Genomic DNA, 23,938 nt, shown 5'->3' on the forward strand with positions numbered 1-23,938 from the left:
GAGGAATCAGTGCTTTCTAGCCAACAGGACAGCAAACACCCCTGTATGATATCCTCTTAGTCTAAAAGTGCCCATGACTTTGCTCTGCACACCACACTCTTTCAGCAAAGGAGACAAGAACTAACCTTCATCAAGCATCTGCCTCTCACAGCTGCACTCAGAGTCAGCCAGTCTCTCATCATCATGCACAAGAGGGACCCCCTCCTACGTTTGGAGGAGTCAAGTCACGTGCTCAAGGTCCCTCGGCTGGTATGTGACAAAGCAGGGCTTCAAAGCTTAGCCTGTTGGACTCCAAAATTCATGCACTTTCCCCGCCATCTATCACGTGCAAGGCATAGCTAGATGGGAGATTCTAGAAGAAGTAAGCAGGATCCCTGAACTTTGGAAGCTCGTGGAGGGAAAGACTAGGGGAAGAGTTAGAGGGATGAGGTACGCTGGACTGTGAAAACAGGAAAGAAAGCTTGTGCTACAGCAGGAGCACCGGGAAATAAAGCTGGAAGGGCAAGTGGAAGCCAGATGTTGGAGGACATTCACTGCCGCATCAGGAAGCTTGAAATGCATCCAGGAGGCAGTGGGAACCACCGAGGCCCTTGTAGTTGGAGAATGAAGTGAACAAAACTGTAAGAAGAGTAATCCAGCAATGCTGAACAGGATCAACCAGAGAGGAGGAGAGCCGGAGACTGGGACCCCGGTTAGGATGTCTGATAAACACAGGGTCACCGTGTACAGTGCTGAAGTTCGTGCATGTCTCAATGCACCCAGCCAAAGGGATGAATGGGGGATGAAATCCAGCCTGCATACCCTTGACCAGACCTGGTACCTGGCATGGGGCTCTATCCACCCAGAAAAGGCATCTTTTCTCATTCACATATAGGTACCATATAGGCTGGCAGGCTCCAGGTCAATGTTCTCAAACTTTTTGGTCTCAGCACTCCTTTTCACTCTTAAAGATGACTGAGGGTCTCAAAGAACTTTTAGGTGGATTATATCTATCACGATTTACCATATTAGAAATTAAAACTGAGAAAATTTTAAAACACAAGAATGCATTAGCACAAACTCCATCAGGCATCAGAGGAATGATGTTAACATATGTCACGTGGCCTCTGGAAAACTCCACTGCACATGGGAATGAAAAAGGCAAGTAATGTCTCAGAGTTATTATGAAAATAGATTTAACCTCTTGGTCTCCCTGTAAGGGTCTTGGGGATCCCCATGGGACCCTGGACCACCGTGAGAGAACGGCTACCTAGTTACTAAGAGCCTGGAGTAGAGAGGTAAAAATTGGGGAGAGGGAAGGGGAAGATGGAGCAAACATCATAAAGGAAGACAAGGTGGTATTTGGTGCTTCCTTGGAGGTAGAAGAAAAGGAAAGAGTAAAAGATGACCCCAAGATTTTAAGCTCCAGGGGACAGGAAGTCAATGAAAGACAGAAGCATCTTTGGTTGAAAACAGAAGAGAAAAACCAGTGGAAAGGAAGAGGGGAAACATGTTAGGAATCAGGTCAGGGCAGGGCTGGGGGTGAGGAGGGGAAGGTAAGGTCCTAGAGCAGGAAAGTGACGGATGAGGTCCAGGACCCTTGGAGGGGTTTGCCCTGGGGTCAAGGCAGATGCTTCTGCAGCTGAGAAATGAGGGAGAGGAGAGAGAAAAGGTAGACAGGAGAAAATGAGAGGGAAGTCATAAAAATAATTGGATAATAACGTTTGCATTGCATTTACTCTGTGCCCAGCACTATGCTGAAGGCCTTACATGCCTCACCCCCTCTGACCCTCACAACAAGGAGGAAGCAGGGGAAGGGAACCTCTGAGGGCTCTCTTAGGAAACACAGGAGGTCAAATTCCCTGCCCGGAGTTTCTGGGGAAAGGGAGTTGTAGCAGTGGTTGGGAGTCACGTGGGAGGGGCTGTGAGGAGAGGCCTGGCAGCCCTGCTGGAAGGATACTAAGGGTCCAGATGCCGGAACACATGCAAACTGAACCAGGTCAGCCTGATTTTTCCCAGTTGCTTACTTGACAAGATGTGGTCATTCATTATTAAGTAGCTGTAAAAATACAAATTACCCACCTGGGTGGAAAATACTAGACAAGTGAGAGTCTTGGCCAGGCTGCTTCAAGCCACATGTGCTTTATTCAGTTCTGCCTCTTGTCTGAGCCCTGCACTACTGCATATCCCAGCATCTCAGGGGTCCCCCAGAAAGGTGGACGGTGCCACAGCGTCCTGAGGCTGGCAGGGGAATCCAGTGAGATATGTGGGGTGCGTCTTAGACCCTGCCAGGCATGGGTATGCTAAAAGCTTGTTTGTTTCCCTCCGTCTTTTTCCTCCAGAAGGCATGCACCGTGAGATCTGGTCCTTTCCTCCAACCCAGAGTCTCCTGGAAACTGCAGAAGAACTTTGAGTTCTTCCCCCCATCCCTCTGGACTCTCCTCCTGGACAGCAAGACATACATACGGCAGAAAGCATTTTCAGTCTCAGAACAGATGCCCTGGGCATCTCACTGAGCAAATCCACTCTCGTCTTCATATCCTGACAAGAGGGGTCAAACAGTGAGGTGGACCAGGAGCAAAGAAGGGCAAGTCCTGGGTCTAAATGATGCTGTCCATTCTCCCATCAAATCAGGCCTGGAGCAGAGGGGCCTTCAACCAGGGCCTCAGGGACAGACTCAAGGAGCCGAAAGCAAGCCTTCCCCTGCTCCATCAATAATGCAGGCGGCCCCATGAATAATACAGCAGCAGCTGCTTCACGGCAAAGATTACCAACACCCAGTCCTTCCTCCAAGATGGCCCAGGGCCTAATCGTAGGGCCCTTGGGGCTTCCCACAGATTAACTCAGCCCCATCCGAGTTTGCGCACAAAGACACTTTGCTGAACAGCCAAGGCCAAGACTGAGTGTTTAAAAAACACTGATTCCCCGCTAGTCATCACTCCGGTTTTCTTCCCTCCGCAGCATCAGTGCTGCCAGGTAGCGAAATATGGGGAAGGGACCCAAATCTGTTGTCACAGAAGAAAACATGCCCAAAGGGCACCCTGGAGATGCCAACAGTCCTGTGGTTAAAAAAAAATATCCAAACAAAAGATCTGAGTTGAGCCAGTTGTGTCACCTGGGGCAACTATAGTAGATTGAATAGTGTCTCCCCCGCCCCCCAAAATATGTCAAAGTCCTAAGCCCCAGTAGCTGTGAATGTGACCTTATTTGGAAATACAGCCTTTGCAGATATAATCAAGTTAAGGATCATGGATGAGATCATTCTGGATTACGGTGGGCCCTAAATCCAATGACTGGTATCCGTATAAGAGAAAAGAGGGAAAGATCAAAGACGAAGAGACAGGGAAGATGGCCACGTGAAGATGGAGGCAGAGACCGGAGTGGTGCTGCCACAAGCCAAGGAACACCAGGAGCCAGCAGAAGCTGGAAAAGGCAAGGAAGGGTTATCCCTAGAGCCTCGGAAGAGTGTATAGTCCTGCTGACACCTTGATTTTGGACTTCCAGCCTCCAGAAGAGTGAGAGAATCACTTTCTATTGTTTGAAGCCCCCAGATTTGTGGGAATATGTTAAGGCAGCCCTAGGAAATGAATACAGCAAGTATTCATTCAGCCTGAATTCTCCAAGGCTCTGTTTTAACGTCTATAAAATGGGGGTAATTGTGCTCAATCTGCCTTCTTCACAGTTACTATGAAGATTAGTGATAATATATGTTAACGTGCTTTGTGAAGTAAAAGGGGCTATAAAGAGGCCCAAAATTATTATTATAATAACAGTATCATTAACATGATTGTTGAGTGATTTTGAGAGCCGTGGCAAGTGGTCAGGGCCAGGAATGGGGGAAGGAAAGTGACAGGATCGGCACAAACCCATCCCCAAAACTGAGTTAATATTTTACCAAGTCGATTAAATCTGTAAATTATACCAGAGGTAATTATCACTTTGCTTTAAGAAAATGAAATATTCCAATCTATTTTAATCATGTCTGCTCTGTGCGTGCGGGGTATTAAGAGAAGCCTGTTGGAGATACACTAATGGTCCTTAGGGTATTTCTGGAGGGTTTCTGTGCTGTGAGTTTATATCCTTTGGTGCCTCTTGCCTTTGCCTAAATGGTATCATGGGATTCAGAATCCAAGCTTCTTTTCTTTCCAATTCATTCTTTACCTCTAAGTCAATCTCTTTGATTCTTGCTCAGCTTTCTGGACAGACTGTTCCCATCTTCTCGGTAAAGGGAAAACACCATCTTGCCATAACCAGAAGCTTTGGAGAGCACTGTGCAACACCAACTCAAATTTCTCCAAACCCGTGCCATTGAAAGAGTGTCGGCTACTCAGAAGCCAGTCTTGAAAGATGCTTCCGGTTCCATCAGTAAGAGAAAAACACAGCCTGGACAGGTGACAGGCAGGCCAGGTGCCCGGCCAAGACCACACCCTTCATCTCACAAAAGTAAATGAGAAATGAGTGAAGGAAGTCTCTGGCACATGGCAAGGGCTCTGAGATGCTAACTTGTTCGGATTTTTTCCCCCTTTGATTCCACTGAGGGGAGCCACCATCTTGAGTGTGGCTTCTGGAAGGGGACACAAGGCATGAGGGCTATGGTGCTGAGTTGGGTAAGGAAAGAGCTGGTCTTTGAAAACAATAGACCTGGATGGTGGCAATGCTAATAATCACAATACTAATTCCCATTTATTTGCCATGTGATGTTGGACCAGTTATTTCACTTGGCCAAGCCTCCAATCCCTCATTTGTCAAACTGGGTTTAAGCATATCTCCTCTGTGGGATTGTTCCAGGGGTGAGACAGGACCTCGTATATATTAGATACTCAATATACACCTCTTTTTTCTCCTTCTCTGCTACTGGAAAAGTTGTAGACACTCAGCCCTTCTGATGGGGAATCCCAACAGCATTAGTTCTTCTACCAAGGATCAGAGGAGGGGCTGCTTGGGGCAGGCAGAGATCCTCAGTGATGGAATAAAACATGCTAAGAAATTGTTGAATGCCCTAGCTTGCTCCTTCTGTTCCTGCAGAAGGTCGCTCGAAGCCTCACACTTCTGCCCTTGTGATCTTCTGGCTGCCACAGCTCACAGAGCCATCTCCTTCTGGCCTCTCTCCTCTAGGGCCAAAATTCTTTCTTCCTGGAAATACCCGACCCATGCCCACACCCCAGCCCACAGGCTCCACTGGGCAGACCCTGGCAGTCTAGATGGCTCGTGGCAGATGGCACCATGTGGACTAATCAGGAAGTCAGACAAGAAAATATGACCCACTCTCCCATTTGCCAGGAACTGGGATTGTTTGGATTTTAATCACAGCCACAGCTAAGAGCCAACACGCGGCCCCTCCAGCCAAAAGATAAATTTTCCACTCTCAACATTCAATTCTTCCTCAAAATAATAGACCCCTACCAGGGTGACTGCTCCTTAGAGGGGGGGGGGCTTCTTTATTTTCCAACATAATTTTTTACTTATTTAACAATATGACAGAAATAAAATACTCCGTGGACATGGTGGCTCTCACGCACTGACTCACCCTGGAGGGAACGTCTTCATTCCCCCATAAGTCACATCCAGCTCACTGGTGTATTGATTCCCAGGCAAAGATGAATGCAGAATCCCATGATCCTCTGGGAGAAATCTGACATTTTCTTTAAATATATATCCATGGAACAACTGTTTCTAAAACTCCACGAAACAGGTCACCGGGGCAGCACACCATCGATTTCGCAGCCAGTGATTTTTTTAGAAGGAGCACTGAACATTTTCGCAATAATTCAGCCAACAGTAGACCCAGATGTCCCCTGGAGAGATGCTATCCCTGGCCTCCCACAGATGAAGGGGCAGGGGTCCCAGGAGAACTGGATGAAAGACTCCAATTAGCTCCTTTAGGGCAGGGTCCCTGGTCAGTTTTAGAGCAATGTAAGGAAAAACTGCAATTGTGCATTTTTATAGAAAATTACTGTAGAACAGATCCTTGGATTGAAAACAGATTGAGAAAGTTGGAAGATGGCGAAGCATAGTGGTCAAGATCTTGAGTCCACGTGCTACCATTTAGTTAATGGGTGACCTTAACCAAGATACTAAACCTTGCTAAGTACCCCAGTGTCCCCAAATTTGAAGTGACAGTAGCCATTCCGACCTGACAGCATTGTTGTAAGGATTAAATAACTTTCATAACTCGATAGATTACTTGGCACACTGCCTGGCCCAGAGTAAGATCTCAGAAATCAGTGTTAGTGGTGATCAAAGCAGTCATGTTAATTTACCTCTAACGTCTTTTCCACCTACAAAGAAGGGAATGAACACAATGCATCAAGTGTAGCAGTTTGACATTGAGATGTCTGTGACATTGTCCAGTTTTCCAGTGTTTTATAAAAAAATAAGTACATATGTACCTTTTTCCAAGCTCAGGCAGGAGTTTTTATTGGAGTACAGCTGGATGGCAGCCATGTATGACTAAAGAACTCTGATCACTAGAGCTATTGTGCTCATAGCAGAGGAGAAGCCTGGTGGGAGGGGCAAAATCCTAAAGCAGGAAAGCAACCCATAACAGTCTTGTCCTAAACTCTCCAACACTGTCAGAGACCATCTCTGTACTTCCCATCCTTGGAATGGCATTTTTAAGCAACATGTAGGCACTTGCGTCCATGAGGATGAGTAGGGTATGTACAAGACTGTCATGGAGATGTAAATATTCCCCTTCCTGACCAACTGGATCGGAAAAGGTAAGGTTATGATGCATCCTTGAACTCAGGTCTTACCAGGTGGAGGGAGAACAAGTTGAAAGGCCAACAGCATGGGCAGGGATCCAAGGCCATTCACTGCCTCTTGGTAAAGGATAGAAAGCAATCTGCATTCAGTGAATTTGGATCTGAGTCATCAAGTAAAAGGGAAGACACATGAGCAGTGTCTCTGTAACCGTGACTCCCTAACTCCATCCATGCCTCAATTCCTTTTCAATTTATTCCTTGATTTGTCCCCTCAACATAATATGCCGTCCTTCATGCACAGAGATGAGCCTGATGACTCACACATCAACATGACTTATTTTTTCCAGCAGTGGTCACGAGTTTTCATTCATCCATCCAGTGTGTGTTTTTGTGCAAAATGGCTGGCTGGGGTAGGAGTACATTGATCAGCCTCGGAATGCAGCAAATCTAAGCAGTCCACAAGCAGATTGAATAAATATATGGGCTTAGTCCCTCCAGGATGCCCATACTCAAGCCAAATAGGCTGACAGAAGATCACGAGAAGTGGAAAATACTTGCAATCTGAAATCAGAGGCCTGGGTTCAAGTCCTGGTTCTGCCAATCCCTAGCAATGTGATCTTGGTTGTGTTTCACGTGCCTTTCTGGAGCTCAGAACCCTCACCTTAAAGTGTAGAGATACCTTTTATATGGGAGGTATAATAATACCTACCTCCCATGACATATGATGATAAATCAAAGGTCATGTAAATGAAAGCACACCTAATAATCTATTTATATATTGCAAATGTTATTATAAATTGATAAATTATCTTTATTATTATAAATATATATAAATATAAACGTTATTACTAATTACCAACAGATCACAAAACTAGGTCCTGCTAAGAGATGAGATTCCTATCTTCTGAAATGTATTGCGCCCAGAAGGAGCATCAGAAATCAAGGGATGGGGTGGCTCACTCTCACTGAACATGGTACACCCACATCATCCTACCCAAGGAGCCCCTTCAGGTGTACTCCCAGCTTCAGGTGGCTCCACCCAACCTTTGACCACCACTCCACCAACTTGGATAGTCTTCAAAACTGAACTTACAATTCCCGAAGACTCAGCGTCTGGAATAGCTGCCACGAGAGTGTGGTGAGCCGGTTACTCGACAGGTTTCTGCAAGATTGACAAACAAAGAGGAAATTAAAGGACAATCTGGCATGTCATGCCTCCGTAGTAAGCGTGGTCATCTCATGGGAGCCTGGCTTTGTTGTTCTTCTCCACTGCTCCCTTCGGCTAACAGTACATCTGACAGTTAGTCGAGGCTACAGATCATGTCTGGAGAGGATGCTGAGACCTTTTAAAAGGCAAGGTTTTACAAATCAAATGAAATAAATAAATAAATAAAAATTTCTTGGTCATTCTCCCATATGCTCTCACCACAATAAAATTTCAGACAGCCTTTTTAAACCCACCCTCCTACAGGAGGACAGAGAACTCTCAGAGTATAAGGTATACAAACCAGCAAGCATTCTTTTTTTTTTTTATTTAAGTAGAGTTGTTTTACAATGTTGTGTTAATTTCTGCTGTACAGCAAAGTGATTCAGTTATACATATATATATATATATATATACATATACTTTTTCATATTCTTCTCCATTATGGTTTATTATAGGATACTGAATATAGTTCCCTGTGCTATACAGTAGGACCTTGTTGCTTATCTATTTTATATATAGTAGTTTGTATCTGCTAACCCCAAGCTCTTAATTTATCCCTCCCTTTTTTTTTTAGTTACTGAGGTATAACTGACTTACCAAAAAAGCTGTATGTATTTAATGTATATGTATTGATGAGTTTGAAGATAATATACATCCATGAAATGATCACCATAAACAGTGCCATAAACTTAACTGGCATCTCTAAAAGTTTCTTCCCTCTCTATTTTTTTTTTGTTTTTGGTGATAGTATTTAATGGAAGATGTACCCTCTTCCCAAATTTTTAAGTGTACAACACAGTATTGTTAACTATGCACTATTCTGTACTAGAGATATCTAGGACTTCTTCACCTTGCATAAGTGAAACTATTGTGCCCTGTTACCAACAAACATTCTTTTTTTTTTAATAGAGTTACTTATTTTTGGCTGTGTTGGGTCTTCATTGCTGCACATGGGCTTTCCATAGTAGTGGCGAGCAGGGGTTACTCTTCGTTGCAGTGCGTGGGCTTCTCTTGTTGCGGAGCATGGGCTCTAGGCGTGCAGGCTTCAGTAGTTATGGTATGCAGGCTCAGTAGTTGTGGCACGCAGGCTCAGTAGTTGTGGCGCATGGGCTTCGTTGCTCTGCAGCATGTGGGATCTTCCCAGACCAGGGCTCAAACCCATGTCCCCTGCATTGGCAGGCAGGTTCTTAACCACTGAGCCACCACGGAAGCCCTCAACAAACATTCTTAACATTCACACAAGTTGAAAATACTCTGAAGGTCACCTACAATTCCTTCAAGCCAGTCCCTCCCTCAGCAATCCTGTCCATCAATGATCAAGACATCAGCCTTTTTGTTCACACTTCTGTTCTCCTCCTAATGGCTATTTTTTTTTTCATTAGGATGTAGGGGGGAAAGGAGGAGTCATTAGTCTTCTGAATAAAAGAAGAAACACACCCACGGTTATTACTTTGCCAGGCTCAACAAACAACATTTGATGTGGTAACAGCCCTTCAAGGCAGCCGTTGGAGACGGCTAGAGCTGAAGTGGCACCCCAAGAACCATGTACTTATCTAGTGATGAGAAAGGAGAGCAGTAAGAATTGCACCTAGGTAAATACCTATCCACATGCACACACGTGTGTATAAGCACGTGCATATTTATGTCCATTAAACATGTAGGTAATAAATACAAACACAGACTCCTGCTTATACACATATGCATATGCTTACAGGTGCACCTATATTTAGAGGACTTCCATAACAGATATTTGTTGAGAGCCAAATATAGGCTACACTAAGGAATGAGGGGGTGGATGACAGATAAGGTCCCTCTGGAGCTTATGTTCATGTTACAAATGAATAAGCAAGAGAAGTGTAGTTTGTGATGAGCAGAAGGAAGGGAATAAGCAAAGTGGGGCAAGTAACCAACGTGGGAGAGAGACAGGGCTACGTCAGAAGATGCTTCCAGAAATGCCCTCTGAGAAGGGGATGTCGGAGCTGAGAAGAGGAGTGACAGTGAGCCTAGCGCCAGGGAAGGTGTGTTCCAGGCAGTGGGAGCAGCAAGTGCAAAGGCCTGAGAGGGACTAGGGGCCAGAAAAGGGGCCAGTGAGGAAGGAAGTAGAAGAGTGGTCTAGGATAAGCAGGAGAGGGGACCCGCCACACCCACCTTGCTGGCCAATGTAAGCCACCCGGATTTTACTTTAAGGAACAACGGGATGGCACTGGCTGGGTTTAAGTAGGGACGTGGCATCATCTAATTGCCATTTTTTTAAAATAGGAACCCAAGACTGGAAGTCATCAGAGCAATTAGGAGCTGCTGCAGTATTCCAGGCAAAAAGAGAGAGTAGAGACAATTAAGCTGATGGAATTCAAGCTAGGTGGTGGAGGGAGAGCTGCCAGAACTTCCTATGGGATTGGATCGGGCAGAGGAGGGAGACTTGAGCAACCAGGAGAGTGGTGATGTCATTTAGTGAGCCGAGGAAGGCTGCAAAGGGGTCCCAGCTGAGGAGCGGCGTGGGGATCAAGAGCCTCCTCCTTGCAGACACTAAGTTTGAGATGCCTGTTAGACGTCCAAAAAAGAGAGATGAGATAGCTTGTTGGATGCCCGGGTCTGGAGCTCCGGGGAGAAGTTCAGGTTGGGTGAGGTACAGAGAGTAGACACAGATCATTACAGGAGCAGATATTCAAACACAAGGATAAGCTAAGGAATAGGGCTTCCCCTTCTCATTTGAGGCAGCTCTGCCTTTGGTGACAGCCCATGACTGTGTGGGGGAGGCAGACCCCATTCTTGGGGTGCAGGGGACTGGGGCAAAGGGAAGGTGTCCAGTAGGTATCACCCAAGTTTACTGTCCCACTCTCTCCCCAGCCCCCAGCACTCTCTCCTTTCAGAGTCCTTAAGCCCACAGCCCTTGCTAGGAGAGCCTCCCATAGCCCCATACTGTCACCCACTTCCTCTCTGCAGGACTGTAGAGCACTGGTGCGTGTGAAAACACAGGCTCTCACTAAAAGCCTATAAACCTCAACCCATCCACATGCTCAGCTTCACAAAGCCCCTAACCATGGCACATCTTACTCCTACAAACGGCCTCCTTCCCCCCTGATCGGAAGGAAAAGGGTGACAGAAGAACTGCATGATGGCCACTCGAAGACACAGGCACCCTGCTCCCTGCAGAGCAACTCCTGCTTGGGAGGGAGGAGCAGGGGATCAGACACGTATGCCCATCAAAGGCGCTGACCTTACACCAGGAGCTGGAACTCGGGGTCAAGGATAACAGGCTTCACAGCACCACTCTATGTGTCTCCATTACCATGAGCCGCTATGATGTTTCAATAAAGGTGAGTGCCTCGTCCAGGCAGAAGTCTTCTGTTTTGTTTTGCTTTTCTTGGTTTACTATCTACGCACAACAGCATCAGTGGCAGAAGAAGTTAGACAAGGCCCAGGGGCCTTGACCTCTCTGCCCGACTCCAGCGCAGCCTGGAACAAAGGCCCCGGTTCTAAAGCTGAGCTGCAGCTCCTGTGAGAGGCGCCGCCAGGAACACCAGACGCACTGAGCCCTGGGAAACACGCCCCGCCCCCGGCCCCGCCCCCGCCCCGCCCCGGCAGGAAGGAGGAGGCGGGGACGCAGGAGCGGTCCAGGGGAAGTGGAAACCTTGCCCATCTCCGAGGGAGGAGCCACCCAGGGGTGTGCCAGTAGTTCTTGGGGGGCCCGAGGCAGGGAGCAGGTTGCCAGCAATGTCCTTTCACAAAGGTCATGTTTTGCTACATTAGGCAGAAATGTCAAGAGAAAATTGGATTCTGAAAGAAAGAAAATAACAGGCATTCTGGGCAAATAAAGAATAAGAAATAGCATTATCTCCTTATTACAAGTTAGAGGGGAGAGGGGGCCTGGGACACCTGGTAAGGGGGAGGTGGGCTCCGGCTCTCCCAGGGGTGTCTCATCTGCAGCTTCTCCCCACCCTCCCCCCCACCCACCAAGCCCCACCTGGAGGAGAAAGGGCCCCTCCGGATTCCTCCAGTTCTTTGGCCAGATGGAGCGGCCACAGCAACACTCGTGGGCTCTGTCCACGACTGCCCTGTCCCCTCCCTCCTCCCTGACGGTCCCAGTGGTGCACAGACCACCTTCTCCTTCTGCAGTCCGGATACTCTCCTTCTCTCACCCCCTCCTGCCCCCCTGCACCATCTCACAATCAACAGCTGCCATTCACCAAGGGCTTACTAAGCACCAGCTACTGTGTTACCCACTTCTGCATTCATGATCTCATTTACTTTTTACAGCAACTCTACAAGACGGGTATTGCTATTATCTCCATGCAACAGATGAGGAAACTGGGGCTCAGAGGTGGCCAATGAAAGTTGAACAGCTCTGAGTAGCCTTAACGTGAAGACTCCAACAACAGGCCACAAGAGGCATACCCAGGAACATTTGCAACCAACACACAGACATGTAAACGCCCAGGTACACATACACACAACCCAGTGTGTGTCCCCAGAGACAGAGACGCTGTGCTGCACAAGTCCCAGGAGGAAAGCAGTGCGCACAACCTGGGCAACTGTACACAGCACCCTGCCAGAGACACACGATAGAAGCATCCAGCCACAGAGACAAACACACAAAAGACGAGAAAGGCAAACATACACCGCCAACAAGGCAATCCGGGCACGCCTCTGACCATCCTGCCTTCAGAGGCATTTATAAATGCTCATGTGCTGGGCAGATGGGAAAGACGAGGCAGGGGGCTTTAACCGACTTAACACCCACTCAGAACTCACTTCCCCTGATTTTCCTTCTAGCTGATGCCTCACTTGTGTTCACCTGTCATCAGTTATTGATGGGCCGTTACCCCCCTCACCAGACAAAGGTTTAATTAAGAACCATCCTGCCTCTGGGCCTCACCGCAGCCCTGAGCCTCCTCCCTTACAGATCCATTATCACTCGTCTCTGACTTGTGCTTGAGTCAATGGCCAGTTTCCAAGTCACCTGACCGTTGGAATTAATTTGGTGAGCAAGATTTTATGAGATGATGCATCAAATACTTCCCCAAAATCAAGCTCCATGACCTCGCCCCCGTATCCCTCACCTGAGACTACCAAACAAAGCCATTAATTTTGTCCTGCGCTACTGGCTCATTCACAGCCCTGACTCTGGGGCCCAGAGTAATGAACCATGGCAATGCAGCTACTGGGTCCTCTGGAAACAGGGAACCAGACACACAGATGGCCAAACTCTGAACCTGAGGAGCAACAGGCTGAGATGGCCCCTCCTGCATTAGCCCTGTGGTGAACAAGGGAAACCTCAGGATGGGAAGCAGTCCCATGACTCTCCTAAAGGGGGTGCCCAACTGCAGCAGGATGGAGCCCCACAATTGGGGAGGATGTCACCCTCTACCCTGGGAACCCTACCGTCCAACAAGAGGGTCACTCGAGATGGACCCTGCAGCCAAGAGAAGCCGACCAGATGAATCCTTCTGTTCCCCCAAACACACTGCATCCTTTGGGGCTGAGAGTTGAGAAGGAGACACTGATTCCCATCCACAAAGTGATCCTGAAGAAGGTACCATGGATTTCCCAGATTAAGGGTGCGGCTGACTTTGGAAGTACCTCCTCTTGTACCAGCGGAGGCAGGCCCAGGGACAGGCTGTGTCTTAGGACTTAAGTGTCTTAGGACACTGAGGAGTGTGTAAGTGATTATTGGATGCAGGTGCCCCATCATTCCTTGCTATTAAGCCAGGCTGCCCCACCGGCGCCATTCAGTCGGGCATCTCCCCTGTCCACACCACAGACCTTTGCTGGGTTGGCCCCGCTCCCACTTCAGCTCCTGGACGTTCACTCCACCTCTGCATCTCCTTAGTCCCTCTCACTTGGGTTTTGTCTTCTGTTATGATGGGCTGGACTGTGTCTCCTCAAAATTCATATGTTGACGTCTGAACTCTCAGGACCCCAGAATGTGACTGTATTTGCAGACAGAGCCTTTAAAGAGGTAATTAAGGTTAAAGGAGGCCATTGAAATGAACCCTAGTCCGATATAACTGGTGTCCTTATAAGAAGAGATTAGGACACAGACATGCACAGAGGGAGATGATGTGAAGACATGAGGAAAAGTCAGCATCTATAAGCCAAGGTAAGAGGCCTCAGAAGGAACCAACCCTGCTGACACCTTGATCTTGGACTTTCAGCCTCCAGAACTGTGAAGAAATCATTTCTGTTGTTTAAGCCACCCAGTCTGCAGTGTCTGTTACGGCAGCCCTAGCAAACTAGTATACCTGTCCTCAGCCCCTCTTTTGCCCCAAGGTCCTGACAGTTGGCTGCCCAACTGTGATTCCTGAAAGCCTCCAAAGTCATGATTTTCAGTCCCTCCCTCACTCTGCCTATGTCCCATCGCTCTAGGGAACCAGCTTCCCAATCAGGGTGCAGCCATGAAGATGCAACATGGCATCCGTCCACTCAGTCAGCTCCCCGCTGGGCATACGCAAGTCTCCTGCTGCAAAAGATGGTTATGAGAGAACACAGAGACCCAGGGGTGTGCTCAGCTGGCATCCTAATGGTGAATGGCATGGTCGCTGACTTTTCCTAGAGGATTCACGCTGCTGCTTGCAGAAAGCGCTATTCTAAGCACCGTATGGGCTCAGAGCAGCAAGCATGGCTCCACAGAGAACAACAAAGGTCCAAACCCTCCTGCTTTCACAAGCTCCAATGGGGGCTGTGGCTTGCTGGCTGCCAACATCATGAGGTAAATCTGATTTCCTCCATCCACGAAGGCAGCATTAGAAAGATGCAATTCTTCCTTCCTGAAGACCCAACACCTCCTCAGCTGTCTGTCTCTCCGCTTCTAACTTGCCCCATGAAAGAACTCTCTCCTCGTTCTTCCTGAAGACAGCCAACTCCCTCCCCTGCCATGCCACGCCAAGATTCTTTTGAAATTTCTGAAGGATCTGGAAAAAAAAGTCAAGAAAGGAGAATTCCTGCATGCAGCACTGACCCCACAGAGAGCTGCTAAAAAGGAACAAACCATGGAGACAGGGAAGGCTGACAGTCTCCTCCCCGCTTCTCCAAGAACCAGGGAACTTACACGTCAGGAACTTGAACTTGGGACTTTGTGCATATCAGCCCACACCGGAGATGCCTGCAGCCCCCCATGAGGAGCAGTTAGGGTGGCTGAAATCAACCTCCTCAGGTTGAACCAGTGGGAAGGAAGGAGGCTCCAGGCCATCTCTCCACCAAGGCCTGCTGCCCGCCCCCGAGGGGCCCCCCTGAGCCAACCCCTTAAAATCCAGCGCCTGTGACAAGGAAGCAGGTGCTGCTGCCCTGTGCCCCTCTTGGAGGCCAAGAAGTATTTTTCTACATCATTGACATATTTGCTTTTCCCTCAATTAAATTGCTGTAAGAGGGGGTGTGGGTTAAAGCCATCTGAGCCATTTTTATTCAGCTAAATTACACTGGATGGCTCATTTAATGAACTCTAATGAAGCCAAAATGCTTTCTCTAATCAAATCTCAAGTGACGTGACTGGTGTCTTGACCTTAGACCAGGAGGCTGCAGGCAGCTTTTCCACAAGGCCCTGGGCTGAGCTAAACCAGGGTTTCCCAGAGAATGTTCCTAGGAATCTGAGATCTGCCGTATATTAATGGGTATGACAAGGGAAGAAGTTTCATGTTGCCTGAAAAATGTGGTACTAAATAAAATTAAACAGGCTTATTTACTGCAGAACTTCTCAGAGCCTTTACTAAGTGAAGGATCTGACCCATTGAATCTCTCAAGCTTATTGGCTCACAGAACCTCCACCATGGAATTCTAGCAAAAATATCACCCCACATAATATACTTAGAGAAATGATCATGGTGATAACAAGTATATATTTGGTCCTTATCCACGGTTCATGGCTCACAGCTCCCAAAACCCTTGGAATTTCTTGAAGGATAAGAACAACAGGAGCACCTTTTCTTATAACACTCGTTGTCCTGTCCTCAGTTCCTAAAATTGCTTCGGAGGATAAAGTGACTTTCGGAAATCCCCTAAAGATGGGGGTCTGGTTGTCAGGGGAACCAACCATGAATAGAGGGTTGGGACCTTTCATTCCCACCCCTCGATTTACTTGGAGGGGAAAGGAAATCAATCACCAATGGACAATGATTTAATCAATTGTGCCTAGGCAATGAAGCCCCCATAAAGCCCCAAAAGGACAGGGGTTGGGGAACCAGAACACCTCCCTTCGTGTCAGGCCCCAAACTCCACGGGAACAGAGGCTCTTTTGTTCAAGACCTCGCCCTTTGTATCTGTTCATCTGGTTGTTGATTTGTATCCTTTAATATCTTTGTAATACACCAGTAATCTAGTGAGTAAATGAGTTTCCTGAGTTCTGTGAGCCACTCTAGCAAATTGATCGAACCCAAGGATGGGGTCATGGAACCTCTGATTTATAGCTGGTTGGTCAGAAGCCCAGGTGACAACCTGGAGCTGCGATTAGCACCTGTAGTAGAGGGTGGTCTTGTGGGACTGAGCCCTTAACCTGCGGAGTCTGATGCTATCTCTGGGCAGATAATGTCAAAATTGAGTTGAATTGTGAGACACCCAGCTGGTGTCCCAGAACTGCTTGGTGGTGTGGGGAAAAAACTCACGTTGGAATTGTGTGCAGATTCATTAATCGTTGGGTGCCAAGGTCAGCAAGCTATGGCCTGTGGGCCAGCACTCTGTTTTAGTAAATACAGTTTTATTATAAGACAGCCACGTCCATTTATTTACACGTTGTCTAAATCTATGGCCCAGGTGGAATAACAGTCCTCCAAAATGTCCACGGCCTCATCCCTAGAATCTCTGAATATGTCAACTTCTATGGCAAAAGGGACTTTGCAGATGTGATTAACAGTATGGATCTTGAGATGAGGAAATTATCCTTAATTATCCTGTGGCCCCAAAGTAATCACAGGGGTCCTTAAACATGGAAAAGGGAGGCAGAGAGGTCAGAGAGAGATAAGACACAGAAGAAAGCACAGAGGCAAAGAGGGTCAAAAGCCAAGAAATGCACATGACCTCTAGCAGCTGGAAGATGCGGTGCCACGGATTCTCCCCTGGAGCCTCCAGAAGGGACCCAGCCCTGACAACACCTTGATTTTAGCCCAGTGAGACCCATGTGGGACCTCTAACCCACAGAGTGTAAGACACGCAGTTTGTGTTTTTAAACCACAAAGTCTATGGTATGTGTCACAGCAGCAACAGAAAACAAATACAAGTCACTTTTGCACTAAAGCAGCAGAGTTGAACAGTTGTGACAGAGACCAAATGGCCCACAAAGCCTAAAATATTTAGTATGTGGCCCTTTACGAAAAGTATGCCAATCCCTGAGCTAGACCAGCACTCGCCAATAACGCAAGCCACACATACTTTTTAAAACTTTCTAGTAGTCACATTTTAATAAGTGAAAAGAAAAAGGTGAAATTCGTTGTGTTCATATATTTTAACTTAACCCAATCTATACAAAATACCATCAGTTCATGTGATCAATATAAAAAAATACTAATGAGCTATTTCATATTCTTTTTTCTTTTTTGTATTGTGTCTTTGAAATCCATGTGTATTTTACATTCACAGAACTTCTTGGTTTGGACCGGCCACATATCAAGTGCTCCATAGCCATGGGTGGCCAAGCCTACTATATTGGAAGGTACAGGCCTAGAGCATCCATAAAAGCCAGGCATTGATGAGGTCCTCAGTGGAGAGGAGCAGCCAACAGGTGGAGAAATATAACTGTAAGTTCACCGAGGTCATCAGGTGTCTCTTCCCCAGATGCCAATCTGTCCCACAATCAAGCAGTCACATAGCTTCTTGTACGGAAAGAAATCACTCCGGTTGTCCTCAAGTACACGGCGACATCCCTGAGGGACTACCAGTGTCCTCTCGGGCTGGAGAAGCTCAAGACAGGAAGGGAAAGAGGGGACAGGACTTGCCACGTGCTGGGGGGCAGGGGGGTGGAGAAGGACACATGGGAGACCAGACTTGGGCACAGATTACTGGACTGTTAGAATGTTTGGCCCACCTAATCAGGTCCAGACTCCACGTTGAAGTTCAAATCTTTTCAGACGATGACCTCAACCTCCTGTTCCCATATACTCTCTCACCACCCAAGTCCCTCCCCCATCCTTCATCCCCTCCCCATACCAACCCTAAAGACCAACCACGAACAGAAGGGTATCACCCAGCGTGCTGCCTGTACCCTTGGAGCTTCCTGGCACTGCTCCCTCTCTCCTGGCACTGCCCCGTGCTTTCGACGCCTTTCGTGTTCTTGTTCCCCAGCTTCAGGTACATTTAAGTGGTTCTCTCTACGTATGGCCAGCGCCATGCACTCTGAAACCTTTCTTCCCTCCTCCTTCTCCCACTGCATTCTTCCTGGGCCTTGAGCACAGCCCACGTCTCAGACTGCCAGCTTTGAATGGCAGCTGTGCACGTGTCAGCCTCCCCCATCAGACTGCTTTTCTTGAAGGCAATCATTTCTTTTCAGTGTGATAACCTTGATAGCACCTGGAATCCTGTAAGTGAGTGCTCAGTAAATGTGCAGCAAGTTCACCTGAAAATTCCCACAAAACTTCTGCATCACATGGGTCTGGAGGCCAATCCTACCACTGCCACTTCCATGCTCTGTGACCCTGGGTAAGTTCCTTAACCTCTCTGTGCCTCAGTCCTTGGAGTTGTGGTGAGGATTAAATGCGGTATGGCAAACGGGGTGCAGAAAGCAGGTGGTACAAGGCCTGGCCCTCAATGAACACAATCTATCATCATTCATGGATGGCGTCTCTCCCCTTATCTGCTCATCTCCAGACACCAAAGCTGCAACAGGCCAAGCCTATTAAAACAAATACCAGAGGCCCAGGCAATGCCCCCTAATTCAACACTGACAAAATCTCAGTTCAACAAAATAATATGGAAACCCATTTTAATGAGAGAACAGGTAACAGGTAATCTCCTCCCCTGGACACATGCTGGTGTCTAAGCCCCTGCCCATCACAGCCCACACTTCACATGCTTGGGCAGAGCCCAAAGGCCCCACAGGTCCAGGGAAGAAGCAGCCCTCACCCCGAGGCCTGAGAGTCAGAGGTTTGGTCAGAGATCAACCTGCATCTGGGTACTTGCCAGGCCACAAACCCCAGAAAAGTCCTTAAAGTTAACTTTGTTCCTTCACTCGCCTGCTTCATACCAGACCTTGAGTGTTATTGAGATTATTCTGGGGGTTTTGTTCCCTGGGAGTTTCTTTTCAGACAAATTAACCGAAAGCTAATTGCCCTGAAGCACACAAGCTGTCTCTGGAGCCCCAGAAGGGCACAGCCTGGCAGACGCGGGTGTTCCCAGCAGTGGCCACTCAGGGGCAGAGTGAGCCAGCCTGGCTCGGGGAGCCTACCGCCCCGGGAGAAGCTCTGGTACATGAAGGATGATGTGGTGATGGGACCAAAGCCTCACACTCATTTTTTACTCCAGAGCTGTCGTGACAAGAGGAAAACAAAGATGCAGAGACCATCTGTGAGAGCATCCGTGGGAAAATTGAGAAACCACAATGACAGTCTGCCGTCTGTATCCGCGGGTTCCGCATCCTCGAATTCAACTAACCGTGGATAGAATCCGCAGTTGGTTGAATCAGTGGATGCAGAACCCGCACATACGGAGGGCAGACAGTACTACGCCATTTCATATAAAGGACTTGAGCATCCTTGGATTTTGGTATCTGGTGGGAGTCCTGGAACCAATCCCCCCAGAGGATACCAAAAGACGACCCTACTGACTAAAAGTGATGGGGGGACTATTGAGGGAAGAGGGAACCAGAGGTGAGCCTGGTGCAGGCCACACTCAGACAACTGCCTAGGGTGCTGTCAGGACCGGGGAAACCTGAGTCCAGGGAAGGCAGGTAGGGAGGGAGACAGGCAGGAGTGCCATGCTGCTCTTCAAGATACAGAAAGCGTAATCCTGCTAATTACCTGTCTGCCAGGCCAGGCACCTGTCCTCATTCTGAGATCTACTCTTGGGATTCAAGGAAAATCTATGGCTCTCTTAAAAATGACAAAATTGTGAGCAGAAAGTTGCCTCGGGCCTTTTTATAAAGAAATCTGATTAGGCCGACATTGCATCCCAACCCTCCTTCAAGATGAGTGGTTGAAGAAACACAGGCCAAGTGTGGATTTGAGGACAGCATCACAGAGAGGTTCTCCACCTCTGGGTATCAGAATCACCCGGAGGCTTGTAAACCCGACTGCCAGGCTCCACCTCCCTCCAGAGTTTCTGATTCAGTAGGTCTGGCCTAGAATTTGCATTTCTAGGCAGTTCCCAGGGGATGCTGATGTTGTTGGTTTGGGAACCCTACTTCAAGAACCACAGATCTAGTGAAATCTAGTAAATGAGTTTACTTTGGTTCCTATCAAATCCTTCTGTCCTAAAAGGTTGCACGATCCTACATATATAAGAGAATAAAACAGTCACGTGTCCAAATGTAAAGAGGCACTCTGTCAGGAGTTAAGGCATTCCTACAACGGCTCCTGGGAACAAATGTCATTATTCATAGCTAGGAAGGGGACTTAGCAATCCCCGGCTGAAACTTGGTGGAGGACCGCCAATGGGAAGGTACCACCAGGAAGTCTGGAGAAGGGCTGTCACCACACTGGAAATTGACTAAAGTGAACAAACTGGGCCCTGGCTGCCCAAAGTGCCTCCTGGATTTGCAGGATGAATCTGTCTGCTTCCCTCACCCCACCCCACCCGGCCCCTCCTCAGCAGGATTTCTGAGTGTAGGACGCGGGGTTACCACCTGGAGACTGTTTTAGGGAAACCCGTGGGGGGTCCCTCCAGGAAGGGGGCCCTTTGGAACTCTGTGTCTGGAGGGCCGGAGGATGAAGGAGGGTTAGGAATCTGAGAAAGGGAGAGGCAGCGAGGGAAGTCCAGGCTGCCGTGGGGGAAACGGACCTGTGGAAAGGGAGCAGCGGATGAGCGATGGAGATAGTAAGACCAGAACTCCAAACCAATGAGTGTGATCAAAGGCTGGGGCCGGGGAGCCTGGCGAGTAGAGGGGTCACCCAGGCAAGGGCAGAGAGGGCGGTGCTGGGAATGGAGAGGGAGGAGGCACATGGCAACAGCGGGCCAGGACCACACTCCGGGAGAAACGATGGTGCCCAGCCCTCCTGACAAAGGCCACACTCCTGGCTGCCCGAGGAGGGGTCCCCGCGAGATGCTTGGAGCACAGTGTCATCAACTAGGGCCAAAAGGTTAACTGAGGCCACTCTCTGGAGTAGCCAGGGCAGAACACAGCCAACTTTGCTGACAGTGGCCTGAGGGCTTTGGGTGCCTTTGAAACGGAGCAGCTCAGGCCTCCCTGTCCCGCCCCTTTCTCAGACCAGAGTCTGCAGGGATAAAGAGCCGTAGCTGGACGCTGCCTGGCAGAGGCCAGGAGGACACATGAATGCCACTGGCGCTCGGGGCCTTCTCCTCCGCCCCGACTGGCCAGGAGGCTCAGACACGGAGATCATGTGAGGAACTGGGTAACAGATGAATTTTTAAGGAGTGCATGGGCAGCTGATCTAGTGCAGGAAGAGCCCGGTCAGGCTATGTGATGGAGAACCTAATCACGTCCCAGCCGTACTGCTCTGCGAAGCCGCATCGTGCCGGGCAGGGAGAGATTTTCAAAGTGTGGTCCCCAACCAGCAGTATCAGTATCACTGGGGACTTGTTAGAAATGCACATTCTCAGGACCCCCACCTCAGACCTGCTGAGTCAGATGCTCTTGGGGTGGGCCCAGCATCCTGTGCTGTATCAAGCCCTCCAGGGAATGCTGACTCAGGCTCGAGTGTGAGAACCACTGGCGTAGGGATAAATAGCCCGGACTCTGGGGCCAGACAGACAGGCTAGACGCTTGGCTCTGGTAGCCCCGAACTGGGTGACCCTCCCTGAAAAAGTTACTGAAAAAGGTCTCAGTCTCTGCATCCTAACCACAGAAGTCATAAGCAGAAGGCTTAAAGAGCAGCTTGGAGGATTAAGATGAATTCATACATGTGCCCAAAACAAGTTCTTGGCACAGAGTAGGTACTCAGTGCTTGGCTGGGGTGGCTGAGGTATTGCAGGCGGTAGTAATGATAGGAGCTCACACGCCCAGTGGTCCTTGCTCTGGGCCTGCGCTTTTGAAGGTTTTGCACACGAGTCCAATTTCCCATTGTGTCCCCTGAGCTAACTGAGACTATGTGTGAAAGCCATAGAGGATGGAGAGCCATCTGCTAGCACCAGGGAAAAGCATGGGGAACCGTCAACCAGAGCTGACCTTTGTATTCCCCCTTCAGGGGCAGCCCAGAGCCCAGGCAGGGAGGGGGCTGGTAGAGTCATACACATGATAACACGCCCAGGCTTGGAGCACCTTGGAACCCATCTCCAGGAGAGACGTGGGCAGGAGATCGGAGCTGGAACAGACATGAGCTGCCAATGAGTCTAGCACAGGTCAGCCTTTCAATGTGACTGCATAGTGCTGGGGGGCTGACAGGGTTCAGGGGCTGGATGCATTCTGACCCACAAGCATTGCTTCCCACTTCTGCTCTGCCCTCAAGCTGCTGAGGAATTCCCTCTGCATACATCAGATTTTAGAGACAGCAAGCAAAATGGAAGCTCAGTAAAGAACTAACAGGGCTCCAGTCTCATATCAAATGCTTGTGTCTGTAATGAACCAGCAGCACCTGCGACTAAGACTCTCCCACAACAACCCAAGTCTCCTCTCCCAGATGCTTGAAGCACCAGCATCCTAGCAAACAAGGATAGAAGGCTTCTAGAAGGTCCCATCTTTGCTCAGCCGCTTTCTAGCTATATAACTCTTGGATGGCTCACTTCACCACGCTGAGCTCTGAAATGGGAGCAAAACCTCTACCACATTAGATGGTGAGAATTAAATTAAATAATACGTACAGACACTCCCTGCAGTGCCCAGCGTATGCAGGTCCTCAATGGAAATGAGCTATTACTACTCGCAGAGACTCACAAAGACAAAAGCTGATGACATGACACCTCTGAAGCTACTGTGAGCAAAGTGGGGGTCCATCAGGTGAGGGAGGGATGAAGAGTGCGGCCCATGCTCAAGTTCCCAAATCCTTGGCAGAAAACAGGCACATGGAGGGAACCATCACTGCGGGAGCAGCAAAACCAGAAAACTCGCACCCAACAACGCGCTCGGCAGACGCTGCTAAATGGTTTCCAATTAATTAACTGATTACATGATAGAACAGAAGGGGATTCAAAAGAGCGTTGTTGACCTTTAAGAATAATTAATATCAGGATAGCAAACCCATCCAAGGAAAATAATGAGGAACATTTTAATATTACATTCAAAAGCTCTGGATGGGGAGGCAGATGGGCCTTATCTAAGCAACGCCCCAGCTCCCTCCTGCTCTGGCTTCCTGTCTACCCACCACCTCCCCCCCCAGCCTCTTCCTCTGGATCCTGAGACTTCCAGGCAGCCCAGGGAGACCTCTGGACCTCCCACCTCTGCACACGGACAGTGGCTGCCCTGGTCCAGCCCTGTGGCCACTCTGTTTGCCCGGCAACAATAGCAGAGGAAGGAGGGCAGGGAGGATGCTGAAAGGGGCACATCAGTACCCCCTTCACAGTCTACTTGAGGATCTGGAAGCCTCTCTCCCTACCTAGTGCACTGCCAGGGTCAGCACCTAGCAAGCCTCCAGCCTCCCATCTCACACCATAATTCCCCCGTCGCAGCCCTGATGGATTAGATGATATTCTATCTGATGGCACACAGTCCATACGGTCTGTGAGGTCAAGGGCCCACTGTCTTAGTCACAATTCTATTCCCAGCATCTGGAATAAGCTCTCTGCCCTGGACAGCCTTCCTTGACATCTGGCTTCTCCAGAATGCCTCGCAAACTCCTCCTCATCCTCCATGACTCCCTGAAATATCTCTCCTCTAAGAAGCTTTCCTAACCACTACCTCCAGATGACTGGTTTCCCCACGCACAGGCTCCCAGAGCATTCTGTCCTTCCCTTTACTTTAACACTTGTCATAGCGTCAAATAACGTGTCTGTTAACAGTCTGGCTTCCTTTTAGACAGTG

General features: G+C 48.7%; 1 protein-coding gene across 5 annotated transcripts in view; it reads right to left on the reverse strand.

Annotated features, from left to right (window-relative positions):
- NTRK3 (neurotrophic receptor tyrosine kinase 3) overlaps positions 1–23,938 on the reverse strand; it is a 391,080-nt gene that overhangs the window by 271,006 nt on the left and 96,136 nt on the right. For all 5 annotated transcript variants that reach the window (XM_082450914.1, XM_082450913.1, XM_082450917.1 and 2 more), the window contains exon 4: positions 7,777–7,845. In XM_082450914.1, the coding sequence (XP_082307040.1) occupies positions 7,777–7,845 (69 nt within the window). The remainder of the gene's footprint in view (positions 1–7,776; positions 7,846–23,938) is intronic.

This window comes from Balaenoptera physalus (assembly GCF_965194825.1).
Source record: "Balaenoptera physalus genome assembly, chromosome: 2".
NCBI classification, from domain to species: domain Eukaryota; kingdom Metazoa; phylum Chordata; class Mammalia; order Artiodactyla; family Balaenopteridae; genus Balaenoptera; species Balaenoptera physalus.